Genomic DNA, 27638 nt, shown 5'->3' with positions numbered 1-27638 from the left:
ATGCATATAACAATTGTAAAATAGCTTTACACCGTCAGCGACAGCGATGTCTATGAAGAGAAGTTTTTCATCTGCAGTCTTTCTTTTCTAAGTTGGCATTACTGCAACAGATTCACCACAGTTGGGTTGTGGCATACTCTTTGGATAATTTCATTGGCAAATCTGTTCTAGAGACACCTATTTATGATGCATGACTCCCTTAGGGTGACTACAAATCAGTTTATCTTTCACATGAGGAACAGATGGCTTTAACTGAGTACAACTTTAAGCTTGATCAGCAAGATACAGAACTGTGTTCCTTCCCAGATTTTACAGCAGCAGGGGAAAAGAACATAATGTATGTGTCAACTTTCACCTTGTCTTTGTGAATAAAATCCTCCAAAGAAAGTAACATAACAGGTGTGAGGTCATCTCACCCTTCCCTCAAGGCCAGCCTATGCCCCTTCCTGAGGTTTAGCCCTCAAAGATCCAGTTTGGGAAAAAGAGGAAAAAAGCGGTTCTGGAGTCCAGTACCCATTTTCACAAAGAGGGTAGAAAAAGTACAAGTAATAACATGTTTGGTTCTTTTTTTTAAGAGTTTAGAAGGTATAGAAAAATCCTTTCCCCTAGCTGTCTGCATGCAGTAATTTTCTAGTATGGGGCAGAGAAGCGTCTCTGATTTTGGTGGATCATGTAACAGTCTGACTTAAGCCTTGTAATGAGAAACCCAGCACACTAAGAAATCCACAGCACACTAAGGCCTGACTCATTGATGAGAGATCTGAACAAAAGGTTATTTGATGACTCAGATCCTTGAATTCATTCAGGAAAGATGGCTCAGTACATCCTCCTTCAATAGAAATCGGATGAGATGAAGCATTCTGCTTCCCACTTGACAGCAGACCCAGGGCCTCCAGCATATAGTGGCTAAAATCCTCCCCAGAATTTAGTTTGTATATGTTCAGGTGAAGCTTCTCATCCTGGAGGCTAGTCTATCTCTCTCTCCTCATTCTCAAGGAACAGAGATTCTGTCTTCTTCTAGATTATTTCCTTCCATATCTGTTCCATTATTCTCATCTTTCCCTTGGAGATAAATTTGTTCATGTTTTTCTCTGAAAGTATATAACGCTAAGAAGGTAATGATGGACAAGCAAAATAAAGTCATTTGAACCAGTTTTTTTTCCCAACCCAGCCACATATGGTCAGCACTGTACACAACCACAATAATAAAATACCCCTAATTTTTTTAAAAAGAAATTTCTGTAGGAAAAATTGGCATTAATGCTATTTAATCTTTTTTTACGTTTAAAAATCTCTGTCATCAAAGTAAACATTGTTCTAGAAGCTTTAGCTCTTGCTATATGGTGAGAAAAAAAAACACAGGGAGGCCGGGGGGCGGGGAATATCTTTACTTAGAATTTATCTGTAGGAGGGGGCACTGGTGGTTCATGCCTGTAATCCTAGCTACTCAGGAGGCTGAGATCTGAGGATCAATGTTCAAAGCCAGCCCAGGCAGGAAAGTCCATGAGACTCTTTATTTCCAATAAACCACCAGAAAACTGGAAGTGGTGCTGTGGCTCAAGTGGTAGCGTGCTGTCCTTGAGCTGAAATGCTGAGGGACAGCACCCAGGACCAGAGTTCAAGCTGCATGAATTTATCTGTAGGGACAAAGATTAAGATAGTTAACCATGTGAACATTTTAAACTTTACTGTTAAATATAAAATAGAATATAAAAAGTAGAAAAATACTTGTCATCTTACAGTAGAATAAATGTTGGTAGGGAGTATAATTTAGTAGGAAAAAGTATATAGGGTACTGATAGTAGCCTATGTTGTTATTGAAGGGTGTTGACTGAGATCTCTCCACATGTGTTTACACTGAATTCCAATCAGTTTTACTCCTCTCACTCTCCTGACCCATGCTCACCAAAAGAAATCCCAGTGGGTTTTATAATTCCATTTTCATAGTTGCAAACCATCTATTCAACCTTCACCCTCTGCACCAGCCCAACTCACTCTTACTGGTATTCACCCACTGATGATATTTTTCCACACCCATCTCCCTACTTATGTACACAGAATGTATGTGTGTATATGTGTGCTTTTTTTTTTTTTTTTTTTGGTCGGTCATGGGGCTTGAACTCTGGGCCTGGGTGCTGTCCCTCAGCTCTTCTGTGTCACTTTGTTTTCTGAGTGGTTTATTGGAGATTAGAGTCTCACAGACTTTTGTGTCTGTGCTGGCTTTGAACTGCGATCCTCAGATCTCAGCCACTTGAGCAGCTAGGATTACGGGCATGAGGCACCCGTGCCCGGCTATATGTGTGCATTTGTGTGCACACACTGGTAGAAGAACTTAAGATCAAGACCTTGAACTCTTTCTTAGTGTTTTCAGTCAAGAATGGGGCTCTATCACTTGAGTCACATCTCCACTTCCAGGTATTTTGCTTGTTAAAGAAAAGACTGATTTGTCTGCTCAAGCCAGCTTCAAACGCAGTTCTCAGGTCTCAGCCTACTAAGTAGCTAGAATTACAGGCAATGAGCCACCAGCACCCAGAACTGAGTGTATTTTTTAAATGAAAAAATGCCAGTGTTCTGTGTATATATGTATGTGTGGCTCACACCTACAATCCTAGCTTCTGGGGAGGTAGAGATCTGGCCTATTGCAGTTTAAGATCAGTTAGGGCAAAGTTAGACACCCCCCCCCCAAAAAAAGCTGGGGTGTTTTGATGGTGCATGCCTGTGATCTCAGCATGGGAGGGTAGAGCAGACAAGAGGATTGTCATCCAAGATTACCTCAGCAGAAATTAAGATCCTACCTAAAAAATAACTAAAAGTAGTAAAAGGGCTGAGGTTGTGGCTCAGTGGTAGAGTGCTGGCCTAGTGAAGTACAATGTCCTGAAGTCTTACCATAGGAACACCCCCTGAGGGGGAAAATAGAGAAATGCCAGTTACTGATCTAACCAGTAAAAGAAATGGAGGAAAAAAAGATGTATTTTTGGAGAATAGGCTTTCACAGGGGAAAACAGAATGTGATCATTTTAATAAAGATATAACCAAATTTGTCCTCTTACATTCTAGGTTTATCTGAGAAGTGATTTGGCAATATATTAAAAATGTTAACTGTAGCCTGTGAATCATATGAGAATATCATTAGTCTTTATCTTTGTGAATATTAGTATATTTTCACTTTAGGAAAATAGATATGTTCTTATCAACACTCAAGTTGATAAACTGCCAAAAACAGAAATGTGTATTTTGATGTCTAAAGGGATGGTTGTATTCAAAATTGCTTTTTGAAGAATTTTAAAGATACTTTCCTTGGGAATAATAAAGCACATCTTTATATTTATATAGATATTCCTGATCAAGTCATAAGAGTTTTCAAAGCAGATCAACAGAGCTGCTACATTATCATCAGTAAAGACACTACAGCTAAAGAAGTGGTTTGTCACGCTGTTCATGAATTTGGTTTGACTGGGGCAACCGATACATATTCTCTCTGTGAAGTTTCTGTTACTCCTGAGGGTGTCATAAAGCAGAGAAGACTTCCAGACCAGTTCTCCAAACTAGCTGATAGAATTCAACTCAATGGAAGGTGAGTAAGATTATTAGTCAGTGTGCTTTTCTTTCTTTCTTTTTTTTTCTTTCCCAATCCTGGGGCTTGAACTCAGGGCTGGGCACTGTCCCTAAGCCTCTCTGTGATCAAGGCTACCACTCTACCAGTTGAGCCACAGTGCCGCTTTCAGCTATTTCTGTTTATGTAGTACTGAGGAATTGAAGCCAGGGCTTCATGCATGCTAGGCAAGCACTCTACCACTAAGCTATAAGTGTGCTTTTCTGTCAGTGTGCTTTTTGAAGTTTTTTTCTGTCATCCAGATGCAAAATCTATTTGGGTTTTTAATGATACTAATCTCAGAAATCATGCCTTACATTCAGTTTTTCATGGGCTTTTCACACCAAGCTATGAGCTTTTCAAGTCTCTTTGCTTTTGTTCCTGGTACTCACTATAAGCCTGCCTAAAGGCAACCAGTAATAAACCTTACAGAGCCTGGATGCTGGATGCTGACCAGATTAATTAGTCGTCATTTTATTCAGTCTCACACAAAGCCTCAACACATGGACAAGATACTGAAAAGTTTGTACCCAGGATATAATCCAGTGGTCTCTAATCCAGTTCCTCATTGTGTCTGTTTCCCATCTAAAACCCAAGTTTTTACTGTCTACATTTCTGTTTTTTTGTGACTTTTTTTTGGTGGGCATGGGAGTGGGCATGTGGGGTTTGAATTCAGAGCCTTGAACTTGCTAGATAGAGGTCTACCATTTGAGTCACACCTGCGGACCTTGCTGTCCACATTTTACCAACGTTCTGGTCTTTTGAGGCTCCCAACACAATCTTCCCTTAAGCTGAACCTCTCTATCCTACTTCTCTAATTTATTCCAAATTCTTCTTGCAAACTAATTCCAAAGGCTTAGGTTTAGACATAGCAAGAACTCACTTCTGTGGTACCAATTTTCTGTATTAGTTTTTTGTTTGTTTGTTTATACAGGTACTGGACTTTACACTCAGGGCCTCAAGCTCTTTCTTGGCTTTTTTTCTTCTCAAGGCTAGAGCTCTATCACATTGAGCTATACCTGTTTCCTGGCTGGGGGAAGGGAGAGGTGTGGGGGAAGTGGAGTTACGGGGTGTCTTGGGGCTTGAACTCAGGACCATGTTAATATCCCTTAGCTTTTTTGCTCAAGGCTGGTGTTCTACCTCTTGAGTGACAGCTTCACTTCTGGCTTTTTTGGTGGTTAATTGGAGAGAAGAGTCTCAGACTTTATTGCCTGGGCTGCCTTGATTCCACAATCCTCAGATCTCAGCTCGAGTAACTAGGATCACAGGTGTGAACCACTGGCACCTGGCTCACTTCCAGATTTTTGGTGGTCAATTGGAGATAAGAGTCTCACAGAGGGAGTTGTGATGGGAGGGCAGGGATGGTAAGGGGAAACAAAGGAGGAGGCAACAATGCTTGATAAGAAATGTACTCTTTACCTTGCTCATGTCATTGTAACCCCTCTGTACAGCATTTTCACAATAAACAAAAACTTATTAATTAAAAAAAAAAAGAGTCTCGCAGACTTTTCTACCTAGGCTGATTTTGAACCATGATCCTCAGGTCTTGATAGCTAGGTTGACAGGTGTGAGCCACCAATGCCTGGCTCGTACTAGTTTCTTGTTGCTGTGACCCAATACATGACATAAGAACTTGAAGAAAGAATTCATGTTGCTCACAGTCCCACAAGGTTCAGTCCTGAGAGTGGGAAGTTGTGCAGCAGAGCAGCTCACATCATGACATACAGGAAGGAGAGAGAGAATAAAACCAGGGCCCAGGGTAACCTGAAAGGACTGCCCCCTACTGATCTGCTTCTGTCAGACAGGCACCCCTTCTCAAGTTTCTGCCACCTTCCAAAATACTACCTCCAGCTGAGGATCAAACATTTAACACATGAGCCTGTGAGAGAGATTCCATAATATGTCCTCGTTCACATACACTTTTTAATTTTCAAGACTAGACACAAGAATACTGTTGACACATGATGAATAGTTGATACAATGACTTAATCTCATGACACTACGAATGCTGTTTCCACTTTTTATAATATTAGATTTTAAATGGCAGAATAAGGAGACTTCTCAAAAGTCTCTTAAATTTAAAATGTTTTCATTTTTTCTGTTAGCTGATATTCTGTGATCTAATATTTTTGGCAAAATGTTAACAATAAAATAATTCTGAGAGCATAATAAAGAGGGAAAGTGTTCTTACAAATGCAGTCACATTTATGATCATGTTTTATTTTTTTTCCTTCTTAGGTATTACTTAAAAAATAACATGGAAACAGAGACATTATGTTCAGATGAAGATGCACAAGAGCTTGTAAAGGAAAGCCAGCTGTCCATGCTGCAGCTTAGTACCATTGAAGTGGCCACCCAGCTGTCCATGAGGGACTTTGACTTATTTCGTAATATTGAGCCTACTGAATACATTGATGATCTTTTCAAGTTAGATTCCAAGAGGGGAAATGCTCACTTGAAAGAGTTTGAGGACATTGTGAACCAAGAGACATTCTGGGTTGCCTCAGAGATTTTAACTGAATCAAATCAGCTCAAACGAATGAAAATCATTAAACATTTTATTAAAATTGCACTTCATTGTCGAGAATGTAAGAACTTCAATTCCATGTTTGCTATAATAAGGTAAGTTTGTACAAGTAGGTGCACCTATCTATGGTTTTGTGAGGATCTTGACATAAAGCTGTTTTCTACTTAGGTATTAAATTGCCTATGAAAAGAGAAGTTCAGTTAATAAGTCTTTAATGAAGATTTCATTTGGTTTCTGTTCTGAGGATTGAACACATGGACTAATGACCTTGTGCTTGATTGACAGGCACTCTAGCACTTGAGCCAGGCCCACAGCCCCTTTTACCAGTAGTTGTTTTTCCAGGAAGGGTCTTGATTTAAGCCAGTGCAGCCTTGGCTTTGCTTCTCCTACTTGTGCTTTCCTGTGTCACTGAGGACACAGCACATACTATACTTAGCCATTGTTCCTCCCCAGAGCTAGGGTAATGATGAGTGCACCCAGCCACTGGTAGCGATAGAGTATGGTTCATGAACTTCTTTTTGCCCAGGCTGGTCTTAAACAACAGTCCTCCAATTTCTGCTCCCAAGTAGCTAAAATTACAGGCTTCTGAGTTGTTCTAAGAATATAAGCAGTATACCAAATAATATGGAAGACTTGAGTGAATAGTCCTATTCCTGATATTAGAAGAAATGCTTTGGCAGTTTCCCCACTCATTATAATGTTTATAGGTTTGTAATATATAGCCTTTATTAGGTTGAGGTTTGGTTCTTCTAAGTGTGTGTGTGTAAGCTCTTAATACAGCACTTTATTTAGAAATCATGGCAAGTCCTAACTTTTATTCAGTTGTTGACCTTTTTCTTTTTGGTCAGGGGGCTCGAACTCTTAGCCTGGGTGCTGTCCCTGAGCTCTTCAGCTCAAGGTGAGCCACAGCACCTTCCGGTTTTCTGGAGATAAGACTCACGGACTTCCTGTCCAGGCTGGCTTTGAACCATAATCCTCAGATCTCAGCCTCCTGGGTAGCTAGGATTAGAGGCATGAGCCACCTGGTACCCAGCTTTGTTGACTTTTTTTTTCCTGTATGTTCTTTAACTATTTGTTTTTTCTTGTTTCTATTTGTTCTAAATGCTTGTGTTCCTTCCTTATGAATTATATGAATTTGAATTATATGAATATTTCTGTAGTAGTTATTTAAAGAGGTTTGTGTAAGAGCCACGGTAGAATTCTCAGCTTCCAGGAGTTGGCCTCATGAGTACATAGTTCTGTGCTTTGTTTTCACAGGGAATAAAGGTCCACAACTTTGGGGTTATTTACAACTGTTTTTCCCTTCTATCCTCTCATTGTGAAAAGATATTCCTGCCAAAATGTATCCCTGTGTATACTGATTTAATCTTATTTTCTGACACCCCTTGTTAAAGGAGAAGATCCACCCTGCCTTACTCCATAAGCCTATGAAGTGTTGTTAGTCCAAATAAGAAATGTTGTTTCAGCAGCTTTGCACTTTTGTTTACCTTATCTTTTGTCAGTCATTGCAATGTACTCAATATTTAGATATCTTTTAGTTTGGGTAAAGATAATTTGCATTTATTTTGCTTAACAGTTTTTTTGGGGGGAGGGGTAGGTAAGGATTCTGAGAAGCAAAGGGAACAAATGTATAAACTCCATACCTTTAAAAACAAGTCAAGAGAAAGTTTTAAATGTGGTAAAGTCAGATGACTGAAAAAAGGATTAACTGTTTAGAAAATTAAGGCATATTGTGTATACCCACAGATACCCTTGTTCAGCGACTTACCCATGGATGGTAGTGTAGAGATAAAGAGAAGGCAAGAGCTGCAGCCTAAATGGCATGAATCACTTCTCAGTTTAGGGAGCATCTGAGTCTGTGGAAAGAAGACATTGACTGTCTAGAAGTTTACAAGGCAGGATTAAGACATAGGGATATGGAAGCCTTGGAATCAGGAATACAAATGGACCAAAAAAAAAATCTTAGAAAAAAAATGCTACCTCAGTGTTTTTGTCGTTCTCCACATGGCTTAAACCTTTCTCAGATACTGTGGTGTTATTTCTAAGTAAAACAGTACTGTGGTAAACTGTTTCTAAAGTCAAATGTCTGTTTATGATATTACTACATTTATCACTTAGTGGAAACTCTAGTACATGGCTCAAGTGATAGAGCAACAGCCATGAGAGAGAAGGCTGATCAAGAGGCCCCTAAGCTCAAGCCCAGTACTGCCACCAAATGGTGGGAAAAAAGCCATTAATATATAGCAGGCAAGTAATAGAATCATTTGAAAGAATTTCTTTTTTAACATTAAGGTAGTCCCTTCTTTATGTTGTCATACTTCTGTTTATTTCAACATATAAAAATATCTCTCTTTTAGCAATAGAAAATTTGATGCATACACTTTACTGACTTAAATCTACCCTCTCCCCCAAGTCCCTTTTTACTATTTTTATTCTTATCTTTGACAGTGGCTTAAATCTGGCACCTGTAGCACGACTTAGAGGTACTTGGGAAAAGTTACCAAGCAAATATGAGAAACATCTCCAGGATCTACAAGACCTTTTTGATCCATCAAGAAACATGGCAAAATACAGAAATATTCTCAGTAGTCAAAGCATGCAGCCTCCAATCATCCCACTCTTCCCTGTTGTCAAGAAAGACATGACATTTCTACATGAAGGTATTTAAAAGTTACCTGTAAATTCATGTTTAGCTTCAGCTAATTATACAGCACTGTGATTTATTACAGCATTGTAACGATTAGCATGTAACTGAATTAGTTTATTCCAATGTAGTGATTATGTCATGATTAAATGCAGCAGATTTTTTTATTGGAAAGTCACATGGTTAAAAAGAACAAGTTGAGCCGGGCGCTGGTGGCTCACGCCTGTAATCCTAGCTACTCAGGAGGCTGAGATCTGAGGATCGCGGTTCAAAGCCAGCCCGGGCAGGAGAGACGGTGAGACTCCTATCTCCAATAAACCACCAGAAAACCGGAAGTGGCGCTGTAGCTCAAGTGGTAGAGCGCTCGCCTTGAGCTGAAGAGCTGAGGGACAGCGCCCAGGCCCGGAGTTCAAGCCCCATGACCGACAAAAAAAAAAAAAAAAAAAAAAGAACAAGTTGAAATGCTTATTGTATACATCCAAAATAAAAACTTCACACATAGAGATCTTTTGTTATTTGAGACAGGTGTTACTGTATATCCTGGGCTGGCCTCAAACTCATGATCTTCATGCCTTCTCCCGAATGCTGGTTACAGGTGTGTTTCACCATGCCCAGCCTCATTTTTTATTTTTTTGGCACTGGTACTAGAGCTTGAACTTGGCCTCTCACTTGTTCTGCTTTTTCAGTCCTAGCTGACGCTTTACCACTTGAGACACACCTCCAGTACAAATTTTGTTGGTTAATTGGAAACAGTGTCTTGGACTTTTCTGCCCAGGCTGACTTAGAACTGCAGTCTTCACATCTCAGCCCACTGAGTAGATCAGATTATAGGTGTGAGCCACTGATATCCAACTTCCCCTCAGGCTTCTTTTGTTGTTTTTGTTTTTTTTCCCCAAGTGAACTAACACAGAAAAGTGCCTAAAACAAATGCACAGCTATAATGAAATTTGACAGAACAAACACCCTCATGGTCAACATTCCCTGACTCCTACCCAGTTACTACCCTCTTCTTCCTCCCCCAGGGTAACTACTATCCTGACTTCTAATTTTATATTTTAGTTTTAACTGTTCCTGAACTTTTTTTTTTTTTTTTTTTGTCGGTCGTTGTTCCTGAACTTTTTATAAATAGAATATAACACATTTGTTACCTTACATTATAGTTTGTTTTGGCCTCTGGCTTATTCTGGTCAACATTGAATTAATAAGATTCTTCCATGTTTTCCTAAACTATGCATATAACATTGTATAAAAACAATACAATAGATTCATTTATTTGTTTGATGTTTATTTTGTAGTTTGTTTTGTTAACCTGTTAGGTGAATAAGGTGCCTATTCTTGTATGTAACTCTTCATGCATATACGTTTTTACTGGCCATACATTACATTCAGGGTGAATTTGTGGATCCTGGTATTTGTATAATCAACTTCAGGAAAACATTTGGTGTCCACTGAAGTTGATGAGTGGGTTTTCTAGGACCCATTAAAACAGATGGCTTGGTATTTTTCCTTAGGAAATTTTTCAGTAATCAGGTCTGCAAAGTTTTTTTGCCCTTCTAATTTTACCTGTTAGTCCTGATCCCTGTTCCTGTATTGTCTTAAACACTTTTCATTTTTTTATGCTTCATCCCAGATATTTTCTTCTTTCCCACATTCCAATTTATTGATCCTAATCAATTACTTTGGTCTAATTAATTCAGTGACTAGTGTACTGTTAAGCTCATCATAAGTTCTTAATTTATTAATGTATATTTTTTTCAGTGTCTTGTTTATTTTTTTTTGTCTTTTCTTTTTTGGTACTGGGGATTGAACCCAGGACATTGCACTTGTTAGGCAAGCGCTTTGACGCTGAGCTACATCCCAGCCCTCTTGTTTATTTTTTTAGTTCCATATTACTTATCCAAGTTTTCAGTGATTTTTTTTTTTTTATATCTAGCCTTGTCTCTGATTTTCTTCATAATCTGGATCCCCTGTGAATCTCATTATTTCAGACTTTAGTTATGTACTCTTCTCTAGTGCTTTGTATTTTTTTTTTCTTTTTTTGTTGGTTGTGGGGCTTGAACTCTGGGCTTAGGCACTGTCCCTCAGCTCTTCAACTCAAGGCAAGTGCTCTACCGCTTGAGCCACAGCGCCACTTCCAGTTTTCTAGTGGTTTATTGGAGATAAGAGTCTCATGGACTTTCCTGCCCGGGCTGGCTTTGAACCACAATCCTCAGATCTCAGCCTTCTGAGTAGCTAGGATTACAGATGTTGAGCCATCAGTGCCTGGCCAGTGCTTTGTATTTTTTGACAAAGGAATAGATGTTGTATATAAAAAGTAATTTAAAAAAAAACTGAGATTGAATGACACTTTATTTCTCCGAAGAGAATTAAACCTTGTTCAGCTAAAGGTGCTCATAATTTCAAATCATTTAATTCGTTTTCAGATTTGAGATAATTTTTGACATTAGTCTTAAATCCCATTTTACATTTGATTCATTCTTACTTCTAGTGTATAGTCCTGAGATTCCCAGCCTAAAGCATCGGAAGATTTATTTGGATTAACATTACTCTCTCTTTACCTCAACAAGCAAGTGTTTCAGTTCATTTTTTCTTTTTTAACTTGAACTTAAGGCCTCAAACTTGCTAGGCTTGCTTGCTCTACCAGCAGAGCTTTTTACTGGTTATTTTAGAGAAGGAATCTCTCAAGACTTTTCTACCCAGATTATCCTCAAACTGTGGTTCTCTGTATCTCAGACTCGTGAGTAACTAGTATTGTAGGTTCTGGCTCATTTCCACCTTTTGAAATCAACAGGTTACTTAGAAAGTACCTAACAATGACATTTCTGTATTCTCTGAGGTATTTGCCATCTTTAATTAGCTTTTTACCCCTTCACACATTTTTGTGTCCAATTTTATAACTGTTCTTGGCTGATAGGTTATTCTATTTGCCTAGTCTTATCACCTCAAAATTTCATTGTCACTTAGGAGGCTGAGATCTGAGGATCATGGTTTAAAGCCAGCCCAGGCAGGAAAGTCCATGAGACTCTTATCTCCAATAAAGCACTAGGAAACCCAGAAGTGGTGCTGTGGCTCAAGCAGTAGAGCACTCACCTTGAGCTGAAGAGCTGAGGGACAGCACCCAGGCCCAGAGTTTAAGCCCCACAACCACAAAAAGGCTGGGAAGGTGGCTCAGAGGTAGAGCGCTTGCCTTGCATGCCGGAGGCCCTGGATTCGATTCCTCAGCACCACATAAGCAAAAAGAAAAAAGCCGGAAGTGGCGCTGTGGCTCTAGTGGTAGAGCGTTAGCCTTGAGCTGAAGAGCTGAGGGACAGCGCCCAGGCCCAGAGTTCAGGCCCCATGACCGGACCCAAAAAAAAAAAAAGAAAAGAAAAGAATTTTTATAGCCAGGTGTAGTATCTCATTCCTGTAACCCCAACTACTCTGGACACTAAGACTGAGAGGATTGTTATTTGAAGCTAGCCCACAGAAAAAAAAAAAAAAAAAAAAACCCTGTGAAACTGTCTCCAAAAAGAAGATGCGCTGGGGTTTTGGCTCATACCCACGGAGCAAGCCATGCGAGTGGAGGCCCTGAGTTCAAAATCCTAGTACTGGTGCAGTAAATAAATAAGTAAGCCAAACATTAATTTGAAAGCTTAAAAACTTGCTTTTATTATATGATTTTATTATACATTATAGGAAACGACTCCAAAGTAGATGGCTTAGTAAACTTTGAGAAGCTAAGAATGATTGCCAAGGAAATTCGTCAAGTTGTTCGAATGACTTCTGCAAATATGGACCCCGCTATGATGTTCCGACAGAGGTATGACACCGAGAAGCATCCAGAGTGACAGATACTCATGTCTCATTTTTCCTGCACTGCAAGGGCCTGACCCACATCATTCTCAAATAGTTTCACAATAACCTAATAGGTAGGAAGTACATCTGAAGATGTAGAGCAGAGCAGCAGAGCAGCTTCTCTGATTTGCCAAGATTTGAACCCCAGCTTTCACTATAACTTATCTGAGTGTATTAGTAGGTCTATATTGTTTTTTAAATTTCCAGCATACACACCTAAGAAAATCTGGTTTCTAACCTAACATAGAAAGTATTCGTCAGTAGTATGTCTTTTTATTTTTACCTAGTTTCTTAAAAATACAGTTCTAATTCAAACTTCATTCTTTTAAAGCAGTTCTTTTTCCTCAAGTTACAATGCTACTCTTTATTTGGATGAATTTTTTCACAGGATTTAGAAAGAATAAATTTAATTGTTATCCTTAGAAAATAATTCTACTCTATTAATCTGATCTTCTACAAATACTTTTTAAAATTCATTTTTAATAAAATACAAAGGCTTTCTCAAATATCTATATGAAATTTATAGCAAGTAGGTTGATAAGAAGTTCCTACTAATTTTCATAATTTTTAGAGTGTCTATAGATACTATAATTTAAATTTTTCTAATTTTCTTTTGGATTTCTATATAGGATATTAAATTGGAATAATTTACAGAAGTAGATAAAAATTTCCACACATATATATTGTCTCCCCCATTGTCTCCTTTTCTCTTCCCTCTTTCCCTCCACTCTCTTTTTCTCCTTCCTTTTTCTTTCCCCTTCTCTTCCTTTCTCCCCCTCTGTCTCTTCCTCCCTCTTCCATCTCTTGCTCCCTCTTCCCTCCTCCATCTCTTCTCCCAAGGAAACAAGAATATCTAATCCTTTGTAATACAAAACCAGCACGTGTCTGGATTATTTTGTTTTCTTACACAGCTATTTAGACATCTTTGTTTCTGCAGTTTGTTTTTGTAGTAGATCTCACCGTTTACTCTAGTTGAGCAATTGTCAAAGTATGAAAGGAAGGAGTGTGCCAGATCTCCTCTTCTCTACCATCCTATTTCTGCCCCTTGAGATCACTGAGAGAGCTATCATTGCTCAAAAATGTAGAAAAAACAGGGGCTGGGAAGGTGGCTCAGTGGTAGAGCGCTTGCCTTGCATGCTCGAGGCCCTGGGTTCAATTCCTCAGCACCACATAAGCAAAAAAGAAAAAAGCCGGAAGTGGCGCTGTGGCTCAAGTGGTAGAGCGCTAGCCTTGAGCTGAAGAGCTGAGGGACAGCACCCAGGCCCAGAGTTCAGGCCCCACGACCGGACCCAAAAAAAAAAAAAAAAAAAAAGTAGAAAAAACAAAACAAAACAGTAAGAACCAGGGACCAAATCAAACTTGGAGGAGGCTTATTTGTCTGCTTTTGTTGTGTGTGTGTCCTTTGTACAGTGGCCCTTCCACTCCCTGTTGTCATTCACTCATATTTGTTACTATTCTGGTCTCTGAAGACATGAATTTGTGACCCTGTCAGACCAGATGATAATATACCAAGTACAAGATATAATCAGGAATGAACAACAACAAAAAAAAAAACTGTCAGTTTTCTTGGGAAAAGCCTCAATTGAGTGAAAGGTATGAGGGAAAACAAACATATATGTTTAAATCTGACTATTTCCCAAATCAGTTTGATCAACCAATACTAAAATATAGCATCTTTCCTTAAGCAATTGTTCATGATGGTGGTGTGTACTTACCTCATATGGGCAAAATAATTCCTTTTAGCATTAATCCCATTTGTAAGAAAAATGGCATCTTTATTCAAACAGTGACAAGTAGCATAAAGACAGTGAGGGTTTGGGGTTTTGTTGTTGTTGTTGTTGTTGTTGTTTGTTTTTGTCCATTGTGTGGCTTGAACTCTGGGCCTGGGTGCTGTCCTTCTGCTCTTCAGCTCAAGGCTAGCACTCTACCACTTGAGCTACAGCGCCACTTCTGGTTTTCTGGTGGTTTATTGGAGATAAGAGTTTCCCGACCTTTCGTGTTCAGGCTGGCTTTGAAACATGATCCTCAGGTCTCAGCCTCCTGATTAGGTAGGATTACAGGCGTGAACCACCAGCGCCAGGCCAAGACAGGATTTTTTAAGATGGGGTTTCACCATGTTGCTCAAGCTGGCCTCTACCACATGCACCTCTTGCCTCAGCCTCCAGGTGCTTCTAGAACAGGTATCTAGGCCACCACCCTAGCTTGCTGATATAATTTTCTATCCATTTTAAGTTGGATTTGCAAGCCAAAATTACTGACTAAATTCTTTGCCAGAGAAATTTCCCCACTTAGGTGAAATGTAATTTCACCTGTCAGTTAAATGGCTCACATTTTTTCAAGAATAATATTCAGAAAGACAGTATTCAGTATATAGACAGGGGAGGTAGCTCAGTGGTGCCATCTACAAAAAATATAAATATAGACAGATAAAATACAAATACAGATATAGAAAAATACAGAGATATAAATATAGAAAGATCCTTTTTTAAAAAATTCCCTAGAAACTTTGAATTCTAGATTTATACTAAGTAAATGTTTACCCCTAAGTGTCTTTCTTATTCACATTAACTGCTTCATGAATTAGGTATTCAAAATACATTTGGACCTGGACATTGGTAGCTCACTCCTGTAGCTACTCAGTAGAAAACAGATCTGAAAATTGTGGTTCAAAACCAGCCCAGGCAGAAAAGTCCATGAAATTCTTTATCTCCAATTATCCAGCTAAAAGCTGAAAGTGGAGCTGTGGCTCAAGTGGTAAAGCACAAACTTAGAACCAAAAAGCTCAGCACAGTGCCCAAGCTCTGAGTCCAAGCCCTAGCACTGGCACGCACACGCATACGCACACATGCATTTGATCTGAAACATTTAGAAATATATGTGGAGTTTTTCTGGCCTTCAAGACCTATCATAACTTACTGTAATATTCTGCATTTCATTAAAGGTCATTTTATTGTTAAGCTGTGATTTTTTTTTTCTTAATAAAATTTTTCCATTCTGTTCTGTCTGCATAATTTCTGTGACTCTCAACTGTTGTCTTTTATCTGTGCTTTCCTATTCAAACACATGCTTCAATGTTTGTGGCTCTTGCTTACAGGAAGAAGAGGTGGCGGAGTCTGGGGTAAGTGTAGAGAGAAACACAACTGAAATAAAGGTTGTGCAACTCTTAACATATATATACACGTATATATTGCATCCTTTTTTCATTAATGCACGCATATCAATAGCATGCATTCTATTAACTCTGTCAGCCTATATTCCTGACAAGTGCCTTTTGCTAACAAGGTAAAAGCAGAGATAGAACTAGCTTTTTTGTGTTCTAATGTTTGGGGTATTTGTTGTTGTTGTATTTTTCTATTGACATGCCACAAGGCCTTTAAGATTTAAATTTAGCAGGTTTCCGTTAAATGATGATAGTATTGAATATTATATACTTAGTATATTCCATATACTACGATTCCAAGCACTCTTAAATCAGTGATCTTATTTAATTTTCCTCTCATACTACGAGTAGATGCTTTTATTCTCAAGTCACAGATGGGGAAAATAGAATTATGCAGTCTTACAGCTCATTAATAGTATAGCCAAACCTAGGCAGTTTGATTAGAGTTCACTCTTAAAGATGTGAACATGGATGAGAGGTCTGTTGATAAAGGTTTTATTTTCTGACTTCTCCGATTATAGGCAGCTTTTATCCAAGCTATATTATGACATTCCTCACATCCACAAATGCCTGAGACTTGAAGCTGGTATCAGCTCTACTTACAAACTTACCTCTCTGTAAAGCTGTGAAAGAATCAAACTCACTTTTTTTTTTTTGTTAAAGGAAGTTCGGGTCCCTGCCCCTTTATAGTTAGGGGTTTATTTAGGAGTATTGAAGATTTTATATATTATGTGCCTACTCCTTTATTTTTAGATGAAGGAAGAAATGGCTTTTATGGGTGATGAGATGCATAAGGGTGCTTTTGTTTATTTTAATGATAATAAACTGAAGTTAGTTACATTTATTACAGGTAAGGGGTTTTTTGTTTGTTTTTGTGTTTGAGCCACCTCCTTGAGCCTTGTCTTATTGTGGTCTTTTCTGTTAAAGCTTGGTCACCTTGACTTTCCTGCTATTTTCTTCCTCCTACTCTGTGTTTCTTGTGTACTTTCTTCTGCATCATACATTTACATCTTGGTCTTTTCTGGTTCTTCTTACTGAACACAGAAGTTGAAACCTGGCATTACTACTGTGCAGCATACTTGACAGTATATCCTAGGGGGTGTTTGGGGTGATTGAATGCCTTATGTTAATTACCATACTCCCTGTTCATTCGTTCAGCTGTAGGGTTTGCCTTGTCTGATATTGATGCTTGTGTACATTAGGTATTTTCCTTTTACAGAGAGAATTTGCTATTTTGGAAATAGTTTACAAAGGTATTTTATAGTGATAATGTTTTCATTTCTTGAGGTTTTATATTCTCCATTTATTGACCTTATTTTTTGTTTGTTTTTATTTTTTGGCCAAGACTTAAACTCAAACTTGGTAATTGACAACTTTGCTCATTGGCTGGCACTTACCAACTGGCCATGCCTCCAACCTGTTTAATTTGGAATATCAGCTAAGATAAAAATGGCTAAATATTAGTATTAAAGTCTCCTAAATGTTAGACTTGATTTTTCTGCATTTGAGCCCAAGATGTCACCAGTTGGTTTTATGTACTAAGAAAAATCACTGCATTCTCCTCTAACTGCTCAAAAGAGGAAAATATAAGCAAAGTACATTGATTTAGGCTTTCTAAAACTTCTTTATGATCAGAATATGAATCTTCTGGATCACTCCGTCCTTTAGCTTCTGGTTTTCATCCTCCCCACCTCCATGTACAAATACATGTGCATATACTTATACACACACATACCACAGTACTGTCCAGTGTGCCTTACAGTGAGTGTATTGGCAGCACATCATTTCTAAAGCACGCCATTAAAGAACTAAAAGTTCCTCAGGCTGGACTCTTTAAGTTGGCTTTACAAATACTTAAAAGCTAGTTTTTGTTGTTGTTGTTGTTGTTGTTTTTATCGGTTGTGGGGGCTGAACTTGGCCTGGGCGCTGTCCTTCAGCTTTTCAGCTCAAGGCTACCGCTGTACCACTTGAGCCACAGCACCACTTCCAACTTTTTCTGTGCTTAGGAATCAAACCTAGGGCCTCATGCATGCGAGGCAAGCACTCTATCACTAAGCCAACTTCCCAGCCCCTAGTTTTGTGGGGGTTTTTATGCCTTCTGGCTTAACTCTTTATGATCAAGTTCTCCCAGAAGGTTGAAAATATAATTCATTAATATCTCCGGACTTTTCCCCAACCATTCTGCAAGTTTTGAAGTTTCTGCATACTGGTTTCTCTACTGATCAATAGCAATAGAAAGGTTCAAGGTTCTTTAAAAGTGACACCAAAAACAATGCTGTAATAGTTTTTCAACTGTTCCACTTGATTTACAGCAAAAACATTCTGATTCAGTGTTTATTTTAGACGAGGTATGTGAGCACTGAAGAGCAACTTGTTGTACAGTGTTGGTAATGTTTTCAGAATGTGGACCTGGGCACTGGTGGCTCCTGCCTGTAATCCTAGCTACTCAGGAGGCTGAGATCTGTGAGTCATGGTTCAGAGTCAGCCTGGGCAGGAAAGTCTATGAGACTTTTATCTTCAATAAATTACTCTGAAAAGGCCAGAAAGTGGCACTGTGGCTCAAGTAACAGAGCACTAGCCTTGAGCACAAAGAGGCTCAGGGATAGCATCCCAGTCGGCGGGGGGGGGGGGGGGGGGGGGAGTGGTTTAAAAAGTAGGCTGAGAGATACTGTTAATTAGCCTAGAATGGCAACTGCCTTCAAAACAGAAACCATCTAACAATCTTGCTGGCCTTATTAGGGCAAACAGCATCACAAGGCTGTTTTCCTTTATTTCTAGATGTAGTCTTTGTGTAAGGAAGCATGACAGAAAGAGCAGAGTGAAGCTGCAGCTTATTTGAATTATGATTCTTTCTAACCAGTCAAGGCCATTGCAGAAGTAAAATCTCAGATCCCTATACTTAGAACCCAATGTTTTACGTTTGAATGGAACTGTTGTGTTACATCTGATGTCTGGCTTCATTGAATTAAGTAATGTAAGTGTTGTTATTCTCAGCTAATTATTTTTTGGGTTACTGTCTTAATTTTTGGCCAAAAGGTGGTAATTGGTAAAATTAATCCACATGCTCAGTTGAACCTGCTGTAGACATGGTGATTGCAATAGCATGTCTCAAGTAATACAAACAAGCAAAGATGCTGTAGAAACTTCCTTGCAGAAGAACCCTTGGTGTAGGTAGCCTTGGAGCAGAGGATTTTTTTTTCTTAGCACAATTGTGCCACAGATTACATAGACACAAATGCAGGTCGGATGGAGTCATTGCTCAGGGAGGAATTGTATCTTGTTCTTGTGACTGCTGTATTTTGCTCATTCTTGTTCTTAATTCAGAACAGCGCCATGTATGCCCAATTACTTTGCATTAATGCTCTGTCTTTTAACTCATTTCCATCAGCATGCGATAGCATTAACAGAACAAAATCCTTTACTCTTCATTCTCCTGGGCTCATTTCTATTTACAGCCTCTGACTGTGATTTCCATCTTCCAGGTCATTGAGTCAAGGCAGCACAAATTCAAACATGCTGGATGTGCAAGGAGGTACTCACAAAAAACGGGCACGCCGCAGCTCTCTGCTGAACGCCAAGAAGCTGTATGAGGAGGCCCAAATGGCACGCAAAGTGAAGCAGTATCTCTCAGGTCTGGATGTGGAGACAGACGAGGAGAAGTTCCAGGTGATGTCACTGCAGTGGGAGCCTGCATATGGTACCTGTGAGTACACACTTTCCTTTCTGTGACACGAAAGATCACCACACAATAGACACTTCATTCTCAGGAATTGTGCTGAAGCACCAGTAAAATAGTTAATTGGCTCAGAAGCCTTACTGACTACTCAAGCATCCTGGGAGTCTATTAATCATGTACAAATTCCAGTGATTGCTGATATTTACTGTGTGTGAGAAATAGATAAGTAATTTTTCTTTAAAGAGCCTTATAAAGACATCTTAGATTATAGAGCTGTATTTCTGCTTGAGAACATTTTTTGCATTCACCTGTAAATGAAGCAACAAGTGAAATTTTTACCTTTCTAAATTTAATGAAAAAATAATTACCAAGCAGAATCTGTTTAAAACATTTGAGATAATACTAGGTAGCAGTGAAGTGAAACAAGAAAAATACCAGACACATTCTGATACTGTTAATAATAGCTAGAAAGGACAGTGAGGCCTAGTACCAGTGTTCATGTCTATAATCTTAGCGACTTAGGAGGCTGAGATCTGAGGATTAAGATTCAGAGCTAACCCAGCAGAAAAGTCTGTGAAACTCTTAACTGTAATTATCCACCAAACAAAGCCGGAAGTGGAGTTGTGATATAAGTAGTAGAAGGCCAGCCTTGAGTGAAAAAGCTACGGTATAGCACCCCAGCCCTGAATTCAAATCCCATTACCCGCTCTTAAAAACAAGATGCTTTTACTTGGTTTATATTGAGGGGAGGGGAAAATGCCATAGCTCTAGCCAGAGGATTCAGTTATTTAATAAGCCATTGTGTATGGTCTCAGGAATCCCTGTATTTTCTTTTGGGGGGGTCCGGTCCTGGGGCCTGAACTCTGAGCCTGGGTGCTGTCCCTCAGCTCTTCAGTCAAGGCTAGCGCTCTACCACTTGAGCCACAGCACCACTTCCAGCTTTTTTCTTTTTGCTTATGTGGTGCTGAGGAATCGAACCCAGGGCCTCATGCATGCCAGGCAAGCGCTCTACCACTGAGCCACCTTCCCAGCCCAATCCCTGTAATTTCATTCTCAGAGCTGTTACCTGATTCTTGCCCTAAAAATATTCTGTAGGCTGTCATAATGAATGTCTGTCTCCACAGTCATGAGGGTATCAGAATAAAGGAAGGGCAACATACCAACGGGCTTTCTTTAGGAATGAAGCCTAGGAAGGGAATTACGTACCCTCTTCCCCCCTTACCACTCGGGCTCTTTAACTATTAGGAGAAAGAGTATAGAGTGGGGAGGAGTCATGGATGGAAGCCGGGTGAAGTGGAAGCGGAGTGGATAAGTAGTGTTATTTTGACCAAGGCGCTTCAAAGTCTCAACAGCCTCTGTGCTCATCAGGGGTGTCAGCATTACATGCGGCCTTGGTCTCTGGCCTTCTTCTCCAAAACCACAGGTATATTTGTTTAGTGGTGGAGGGAGGGGAGTTCTAGGATATGGTTGTTGGGGGAACGTGGTGAGTCACTACTATAACTACATTGAGACAAGTTGAACATCTATTTTTGCTTTTCTTTTGGTGTTTAAAACAAATACATCATAAAGTGCTGAGGTTGTACCTGCATGAACCATCCTGATCAGCTGTCTGAAGGACTGACAAGACTGTCTGGAGAATGAATACTTTCCTTTGGATGATAGTATTGGCTTTTATTCAACAGAGGCAGTGATTTGTTTCTCTTTTCTATACTGAAGAACATGGGGTATTAGAGAGACTTCCAGGCTTTTATGAAATTCATCTGTTACATGGTGGGAGGAACTTCCCAGCCTAGGGAATTAAAGCTGACTTAATAGAAACCCAGAGAATGTGGAGTTGATGGAAGCAGGTTGCTGCCAGAACCTTTGAGAATTTTGTTTTAGAGATTTGGGTGCTTCCTTATGTGCAAGACATAAGGAAGGTCAATGATGTGATCAGAATGTCATTCGTTCCACCCTTGTCCCTAGAATGCCGTGTAGGCCTCTGGGATTGATACAGCGAGCGTGTTTAGTAATATAGATGACACCATCTTAACCTTGAGTAGAATGGTGTTGGGGGTGGAGATACTTGATGAGTATAATGAATTATTTAAGAAGGAAGGCTGGATGTGGTAGCTCACACCTGTAATACCAGCTACTGGACAGGACTGCAGCTTTAGACCAACCCAGGAAAGCAAGTTAGCAAGACCTCATCTCAAACTGAGTTGCACGTATGCTTCCCATGTAATAGGTAGAAGAATCAAAGTCAGGGGCCAAACCAAACCCAAAAACAAATTAAAAAAAAAACAAAGCCAAAAGCACTGAGGGCATGGCTCCAGTGTAGAGCAGTAACTAGGTCCTGAGTGCAAACTCCAGTAGCAGATTATTCTATAGTAATTTCAGAGGTAATATTTTAGTTAAATGAAATTCCTTGAAAATTAGTTTTCAGGGGGCTAAAAATAAGTTTTATATGTATTGTTTATATTAGTGGTAATGAATCTTGCCTAAAAAAGTAGTTACTGTGAGGTGCCAGTAATCCTAGCTAAGATCTAAGGATCACAGTTTGAAGCCAGCTGAGGGAAGAAAGTTTGAGACTCTAACCTCCAGTTAACCAGCAAAAGCCATGAGTGTTGTTGTGGAGCTGTGGCTCAAGTGGTAGAGCAAAATAGCTCAAGAACAGTGCCCAGGCCCTGGGTTCAAGCCCAAGACTAGCACAATTTAAAAGAAAAAAAAAAGTTACTTATTTCTTCTCTCTCCTGTTAGTGACCAAGAATTTAAGTGAGAAAAGATCAGCCAAATCATCTGAAATGTCTCCTGTGCCTTTGAGGTCAGCTAGCCAAACAGCTAAAGCCCACCTGCATCAGCCCCACAGGGGGAGCCAGATGCTTCCGGTGCCCGCCGTTAACCTGCATCCCGTCAGGAAGAAGGTGCAAGCTAGAGACACTGCACTGAGTGAGTATTTACAGTAAGATTCATTTCATTCACATTTCCAGGGAAATGGACAAAGGATTGTCCATAATCCAAAGATCAGGTGTTAGGTTGTGTAATGTTATTTATCACTTCATGAATCACAACTTGTTTCATTTTATTGGAATCTGTTTTTATCAACAGGGAACTTATAGCCTCATATCTTGGGTATTTACATCAAATCTTGATGTAGGTACCAAGTTCAATTCAAGATTTGGTTTCAATATATCAAGGGCTTCCTACATGCAGATAGGTGTTTAATCAATTATCTAGTTGGTTGTTATGCAAAAACCTCCTCTGAAAACCTAATTAGGAGAAAAAATGTAAAGTATTTCAGTGTAAAGTACACATTTTCCCCCTTATAGGTCATATTGACATTGTGCAACTTTGTGTGTGTGTGTGTGTGTGTGTGTGCGCGCGCGCGCGCACGCGCATGCGCATGCATGTACGTACGTATGTGCTGGTAGTGGGTTTCACTCAAGGCTGACCACTCTACCACTTAAGCTCTGCCTCCAGCTTTTTGTTGGTTAACTGGAGATAGAGTCTATAGAAAAATAAATAACCAACCCCTTGGGGTTGGGGTTGGAGTTGGTAGCGCACTAGTCAGTGAGTGAAAGTGGCGCAGGTACCAAGTTCAAGTCCAGATCTTGGACCAAGGAAAAAAAGAGTCTTGTGGAATTTCCTGCCTTAGCTGGCTTGAATCATGATCCTCAGACCTCAGCATCTTGAGTAGCTACGAGGTGTGAGCCACCAGCACCCAGCCCAAGTGACTTTTAATTATTGTTTTGATAGGATCATTATTTTTGGAGGCTAGATTGGATTTAATTTCTAGCAACGTTACATGGCCTATGAATTATACCTAATACATATTTGGTAGAGGTTTGTGAATGTAAGTTGACCTTATTTGAGATACGAAGTTCAATTAGAATCACCTTCTTCTTTGCCACATTTTGAACCCACTGATTCAGACCCTCAGACAGATACCGTGTTAATAATGGGTTTGCTATCCTGGGGTACATGCTGCATATGAAGAGCAAAATCAACAGGCTTTTAGCAGAGAAAAGGAGAGGCTTCTGAAGGTTTTTTTATTTTGTTTTAAGGTAACAGTTACACAGAACTTCAAGGCTCATGAAGCAGGAAGTGTCTGTGGGAACACACAGAGGGAGGGGCATACACATGCATACCTGACCACACTGACCATATAGCATTGCACATGTGTGAACACACATGGGGCTTGTGCATGTCCGAGACTGCACTGACTGCAAAACATCATAACATGCAGCAGGGAAAGTCCTTGGTGCAAACCTTTTAAGCTGAAGCACTGAGTGAAGTTGGGAGGAGAGGAGAGGAGGGTGGGCTAGCAGTCGTAATACTCATGTACTGTGTGAAGAAAGAGACACTTGATGTGACAGGCGGGGGTGGGGGGTGAAGAGTGGCAGAAAGTGCACTGCACACATATATATAAATGGACATGTTAAGTCATAACCCTTGGTACAACCATTTGTAGACGAAAATTGTAGACAAAAAACATATAAAACTAGCAGAACCACTGTCTCCCCCAAAATGAATAGGAAGGTTTCAGAAAGTTGATTTGAGCAGCAGAAACAGCTTGGGATCTGCCAGGGGCTCTAAGCCCTCCACTGACCACAAGTGACATGCAGTGTTGAAAAGCAGTAGTGGCTGAGACTGACACTAAGTGCCTTGTGACTGTCACGCGTGGGTCACAGGGCCTTACTGCCATTAGATCTCTACAGAATAATCCTCTAAGACAGCCAGTAGTTACATACATACTGCTAGTAAGTGTGCAAGCTGGGGCTGAGCCCAGACTGACTGGCTCTAAAGTCCTTGTTTTTAGCCAACATGCTAGCAGCTTCCAGGGCACAAGAAGTGAAGCCATCACTATGTTGAAATGACAACTTGCTGGGCTAAAGGGAATTTGTCAGTGAAAAGCCATAAAGAGATTTGAAGCTAAGTAATATGGTACATGCATGCCTGTAACCCTTACACTTGCGAAACGGAGGATGGAAATTTCAAAGCCTTGGCTATAACAGATATTGAAAAAGAAAGGTGGGTAAGCAGATGGAAGGGAAAAGGAAGGGCAAGCAAGTTCCAGTGCAAATTCCCTTTTGAAAAGGAAGGTGGAGTACAGCAAGATTAGTGGTCGGAGTTTGAGAAGAAAGCTGATGGACCAGTTTGTTCAAAGATGCTCAAGGCCTGGACTTGTTTGGTGAAAAATTGGTCGAGAACATGGAATACAAAATTGGAAAGGTTGATAGATGATTTCTTAGTTGGAATGGAAGGAGGAAGGAATTTAGCTCTGGTTTCTTACCTGGATATCATTGCCTAAGGTGATACTGTACCAACTTTCTTCCCTGTGTTATATGGCACTGTTTATAGATCTATCGTGTTTACATTGTTAACTGCATTTAGGGCTGTGAGTATTGTTCATTGTGGAACTGCTGTTACTGTTACTCTGCTTGCTTCCTTGGTGCTGCTTCATTCAGGGAAGGATGGATATAAAAAGTTGAGCAGTGTTTAAGTTTGATCTACACTGAACAAGGCCACACTTGGACAAAGATGGTGGTAGAATTTTATAAGAATGTTTCCTGTGAGCTCCATGCTATTTTTTTTCATGATTTTCTTTGTGTTGTTTACTTTCCTCCTGTAACATGAATTTAGAGCTCTTGCTATATGGCTGCCGGCTCTTGTGTCCCCACAGCGCAGCTGCACCACAGGGAGGGAGAGAGGACAGTACGACCCAGACCCTCACTGCCCAGGCCTCCTCTTAGTGGGCAGAGAAGAGCGTCAGTCTCTGTCTGCTAACGGGATTGCAAATAACTGTGTCCTTTGGGGGTACTGTATTTAGACTAGTTTGAAACTGAGTTCCCTCATGCCACCAAACCAAACAGTGTGGTAGGGCTGACCAGCTGACATTGAATGAGAAACCTAGATGGAAGAATCTGCCATGACCCGCGGCCGTCCCTCACCAGCATCCGGGTGGCAACACTAGCCGTTGTGCACCAGTGGCTCTGCTTACGTAGCAGTCTAGGCAGCCGCACGTCCAGGTGACTGATGTTCATTGGCTTCTTTGGTTGTAGTTTTAGGTACAAATTTACCTCAGAAAGTTTTAGGCGCTGAAGAAGTCAGTGGTAAGAGACATGCAGAAGACACTGTCTCCGTGGCGTCCTCTCTGCATTCCAGTCCCCCCGCGTCTCCTCAGGGCTCCCTGCGCAAAGGTAAGTCAGCTGCTCCCATCCAGTGCTTTCCAACACAACCTTTGCTTTTCCGTCTATACACAAGTGATAGGAAAGAATACAGTCATAAATTTACTACATAGCCTGCAAAATTAAGAACTTTCGGGGGATGGAAAAGAAGTGGATGATATCCAAGGTACATTATGTTCATAAACTGATCGGTTGAATGGTAATTCCAACTACTAAAAAATCGTGTCTTTTTTTAAAGAGCAAATTATAAAAAAGCATCCAGAAAAGCATAATTCTCAAAGCCTACTTTTTGATCTTTGATGTTTCTTGTTGATTTATTCAAGTGTTCATGTAACTAGGAATCCATTATTCAAAGTGTGATAGGGTGAGAAGCATACATAAAAATGAAGACAGAAGTCGTGGTTATTTTGGTCTGTGCCAGCTCTTAGTGTTACTATCTGTCAAATTTTTCTATACTTGAACATTTCTACGGAGTATTTGCAAAAATATCTACAAAGTTTTTAACCAACTATAAAATATTTAGAAAGAAATGTTGAGGTTGATGCTTTGCTCTTTCTAATAGAATGTCTTTTTTTCCTTTATCAAGCTTTAAAATAACATTTACCTTTATGGGATTTATTCAGAATTTTGTGATGTAAAAAATGAAATCTTGCACGTACATTTTCCTAATTCATGCCCAAACTTTTCTTAGCCTGGGCAGTACAAGGAGATGCCATTTTATGTGGCTAGCAAAGACCCAGAATGTTTGTGGGTCAAAACCAGCCCAGGCAAAAAGTTACCGAGGCCCAGAGCTGGTGGTTCACACCTGTAATCCTAGCTACTCAGGAGGCTGAGATCTGAGGATTGCACTGGGCAGGAAAGTCCAATAAACCACCAGAAAACCAGAAGTGGTGCTGTGGCTCAAGTGGTAGAGCGTTCGCCTTGAGCTGAAGAGCTGAGGGACAGCGCCCAGGCCCAGAGTTCAAGCCCCACAACTGATGGGGGGGGGGGAGGGGAGTTACCAAGATCCCCATCTCAAGCAGTATCTGGGTGTGGTGCACTTGTCATCAGCTACCTGAAAAGCATAACCAGGAGGGTCACAGCCAGGCTGGCCCGAGCAAATGCACAAAACCCTGTCCCTAAAGCAAAAGAAGGACAAATGTGGTTCCAGGAGTAAAGCACCTGCCTACCACATGCAAGTTCAACCCCCAGTTCCCCCAGATACCAAACAATGGTGATTACAGCACAGTATGGAGCATGTGTCAGAGAGACAGCGTCATTCCAGCAGGAAAGAGCAGCCCCTGCTCTGAGTCTCATCTCTTCAGGGCATGTTCTTACTATCTGCTCTGTGTTAGTGATGTGTGGTAACATCAGATCTAAATTTGAACGAACCCTGGCTCTGCCCCCTGCTGTGCCTGTTGGTATTTTACTTTTCTGTAAGCTGGGGTTTCATTGCATATGTTGCATAAAGCCCAGAGTGTGGTACAGTGTCTTGTCTCTTCTCTGTTGCCACCCCAGGCCAACCTGCCCTTTCTGTGCTCACACCAGAGATGGGAATGTTCACTCACATTTTTACTAAAGAGTGAGTGCTACATGGAAATAACAGGACATAAAATACATATGCAATGGGTGTATTTATAACAAGCTTCTGCTCCAGTGGTAGATCACACTCGCTTTGAAGCACATGGAGGTGTGTCCTCTCTCATTCAGTGCTGACAGTGGGACTGGCAGCAAGGCCTCTGGTTAGACAGATGATCCAGATGAGCAGTGTCCATGTGCTCTTAACACTCTGGCAGAAGTGATCCACAGCCTCCTCCCCTTGGGGAAGGTGGGCAGCCGTCCAGCCCATTGTAAACAGCTCTGTGAACAGAACGGCGCCCAGCTGTGTTAGGGGAGGGGATGGAGGACAGGACAGTTCCTCCATTGCTTACTGCAACGGGAAATCCACACACTTTGGACTAGAGCGCTCCTCCCACTGTCCCTCAGTGCTGACCGTGATGCTGACAGAGCCGTGAGCTTATTAAAGTTATTTTTACTGAAGGCTGACACAATTCTCCAC

General features: G+C 40.4%; 1 protein-coding gene across 9 annotated transcripts in view; it reads left to right on the top strand.

Annotated features, from left to right (window-relative positions):
* Positions 1-27638, top strand: part of LOC138827198 (rap guanine nucleotide exchange factor 6) — a 149751-nt gene that overhangs the window by 107788 nt on the left and 14325 nt on the right. For 7 of the 9 annotated variants that reach the window (XM_070022697.1, XM_070022700.1, XM_070022695.1 and 4 more), the window contains 8 exons: positions 3334-3574; positions 5831-6214; positions 8568-8779; positions 12439-12562; positions 15692-15715; positions 19240-19460; positions 22173-22361; positions 25475-25612. In XM_070022697.1, coding sequence (XP_069878798.1) covers positions 3334-3574; positions 5831-6214; positions 8568-8779; positions 12439-12562; positions 15692-15715; positions 19240-19460; positions 22173-22361; positions 25475-25612 — 1533 coding nt within the window. The remainder of the gene's footprint in view (positions 1-3333; positions 3575-5830; positions 6215-8567; positions 8780-12438; positions 12563-15691; positions 15716-19239; positions 19461-22172; positions 22362-25474; positions 25613-27638) is intronic. The other 2 variants (XM_070022696.1, XM_070022704.1) reach the window with 1 other exon arrangement.

The sequence above is a fragment of the Dipodomys merriami genome, unplaced genomic scaffold (assembly GCF_024711535.1).
Source record: "Dipodomys merriami isolate MVZ:Mamm:240054 unplaced genomic scaffold, mDipMer1.0.p SCAF_151, whole genome shotgun sequence".
Lineage (NCBI taxonomy): Eukaryota > Metazoa > Chordata > Mammalia > Rodentia > Heteromyidae > Dipodomys > Dipodomys merriami.
Note: the sequence above shows the minus strand (reverse complement) of the source record. Positions and strands in the feature narration are given on the sequence as shown.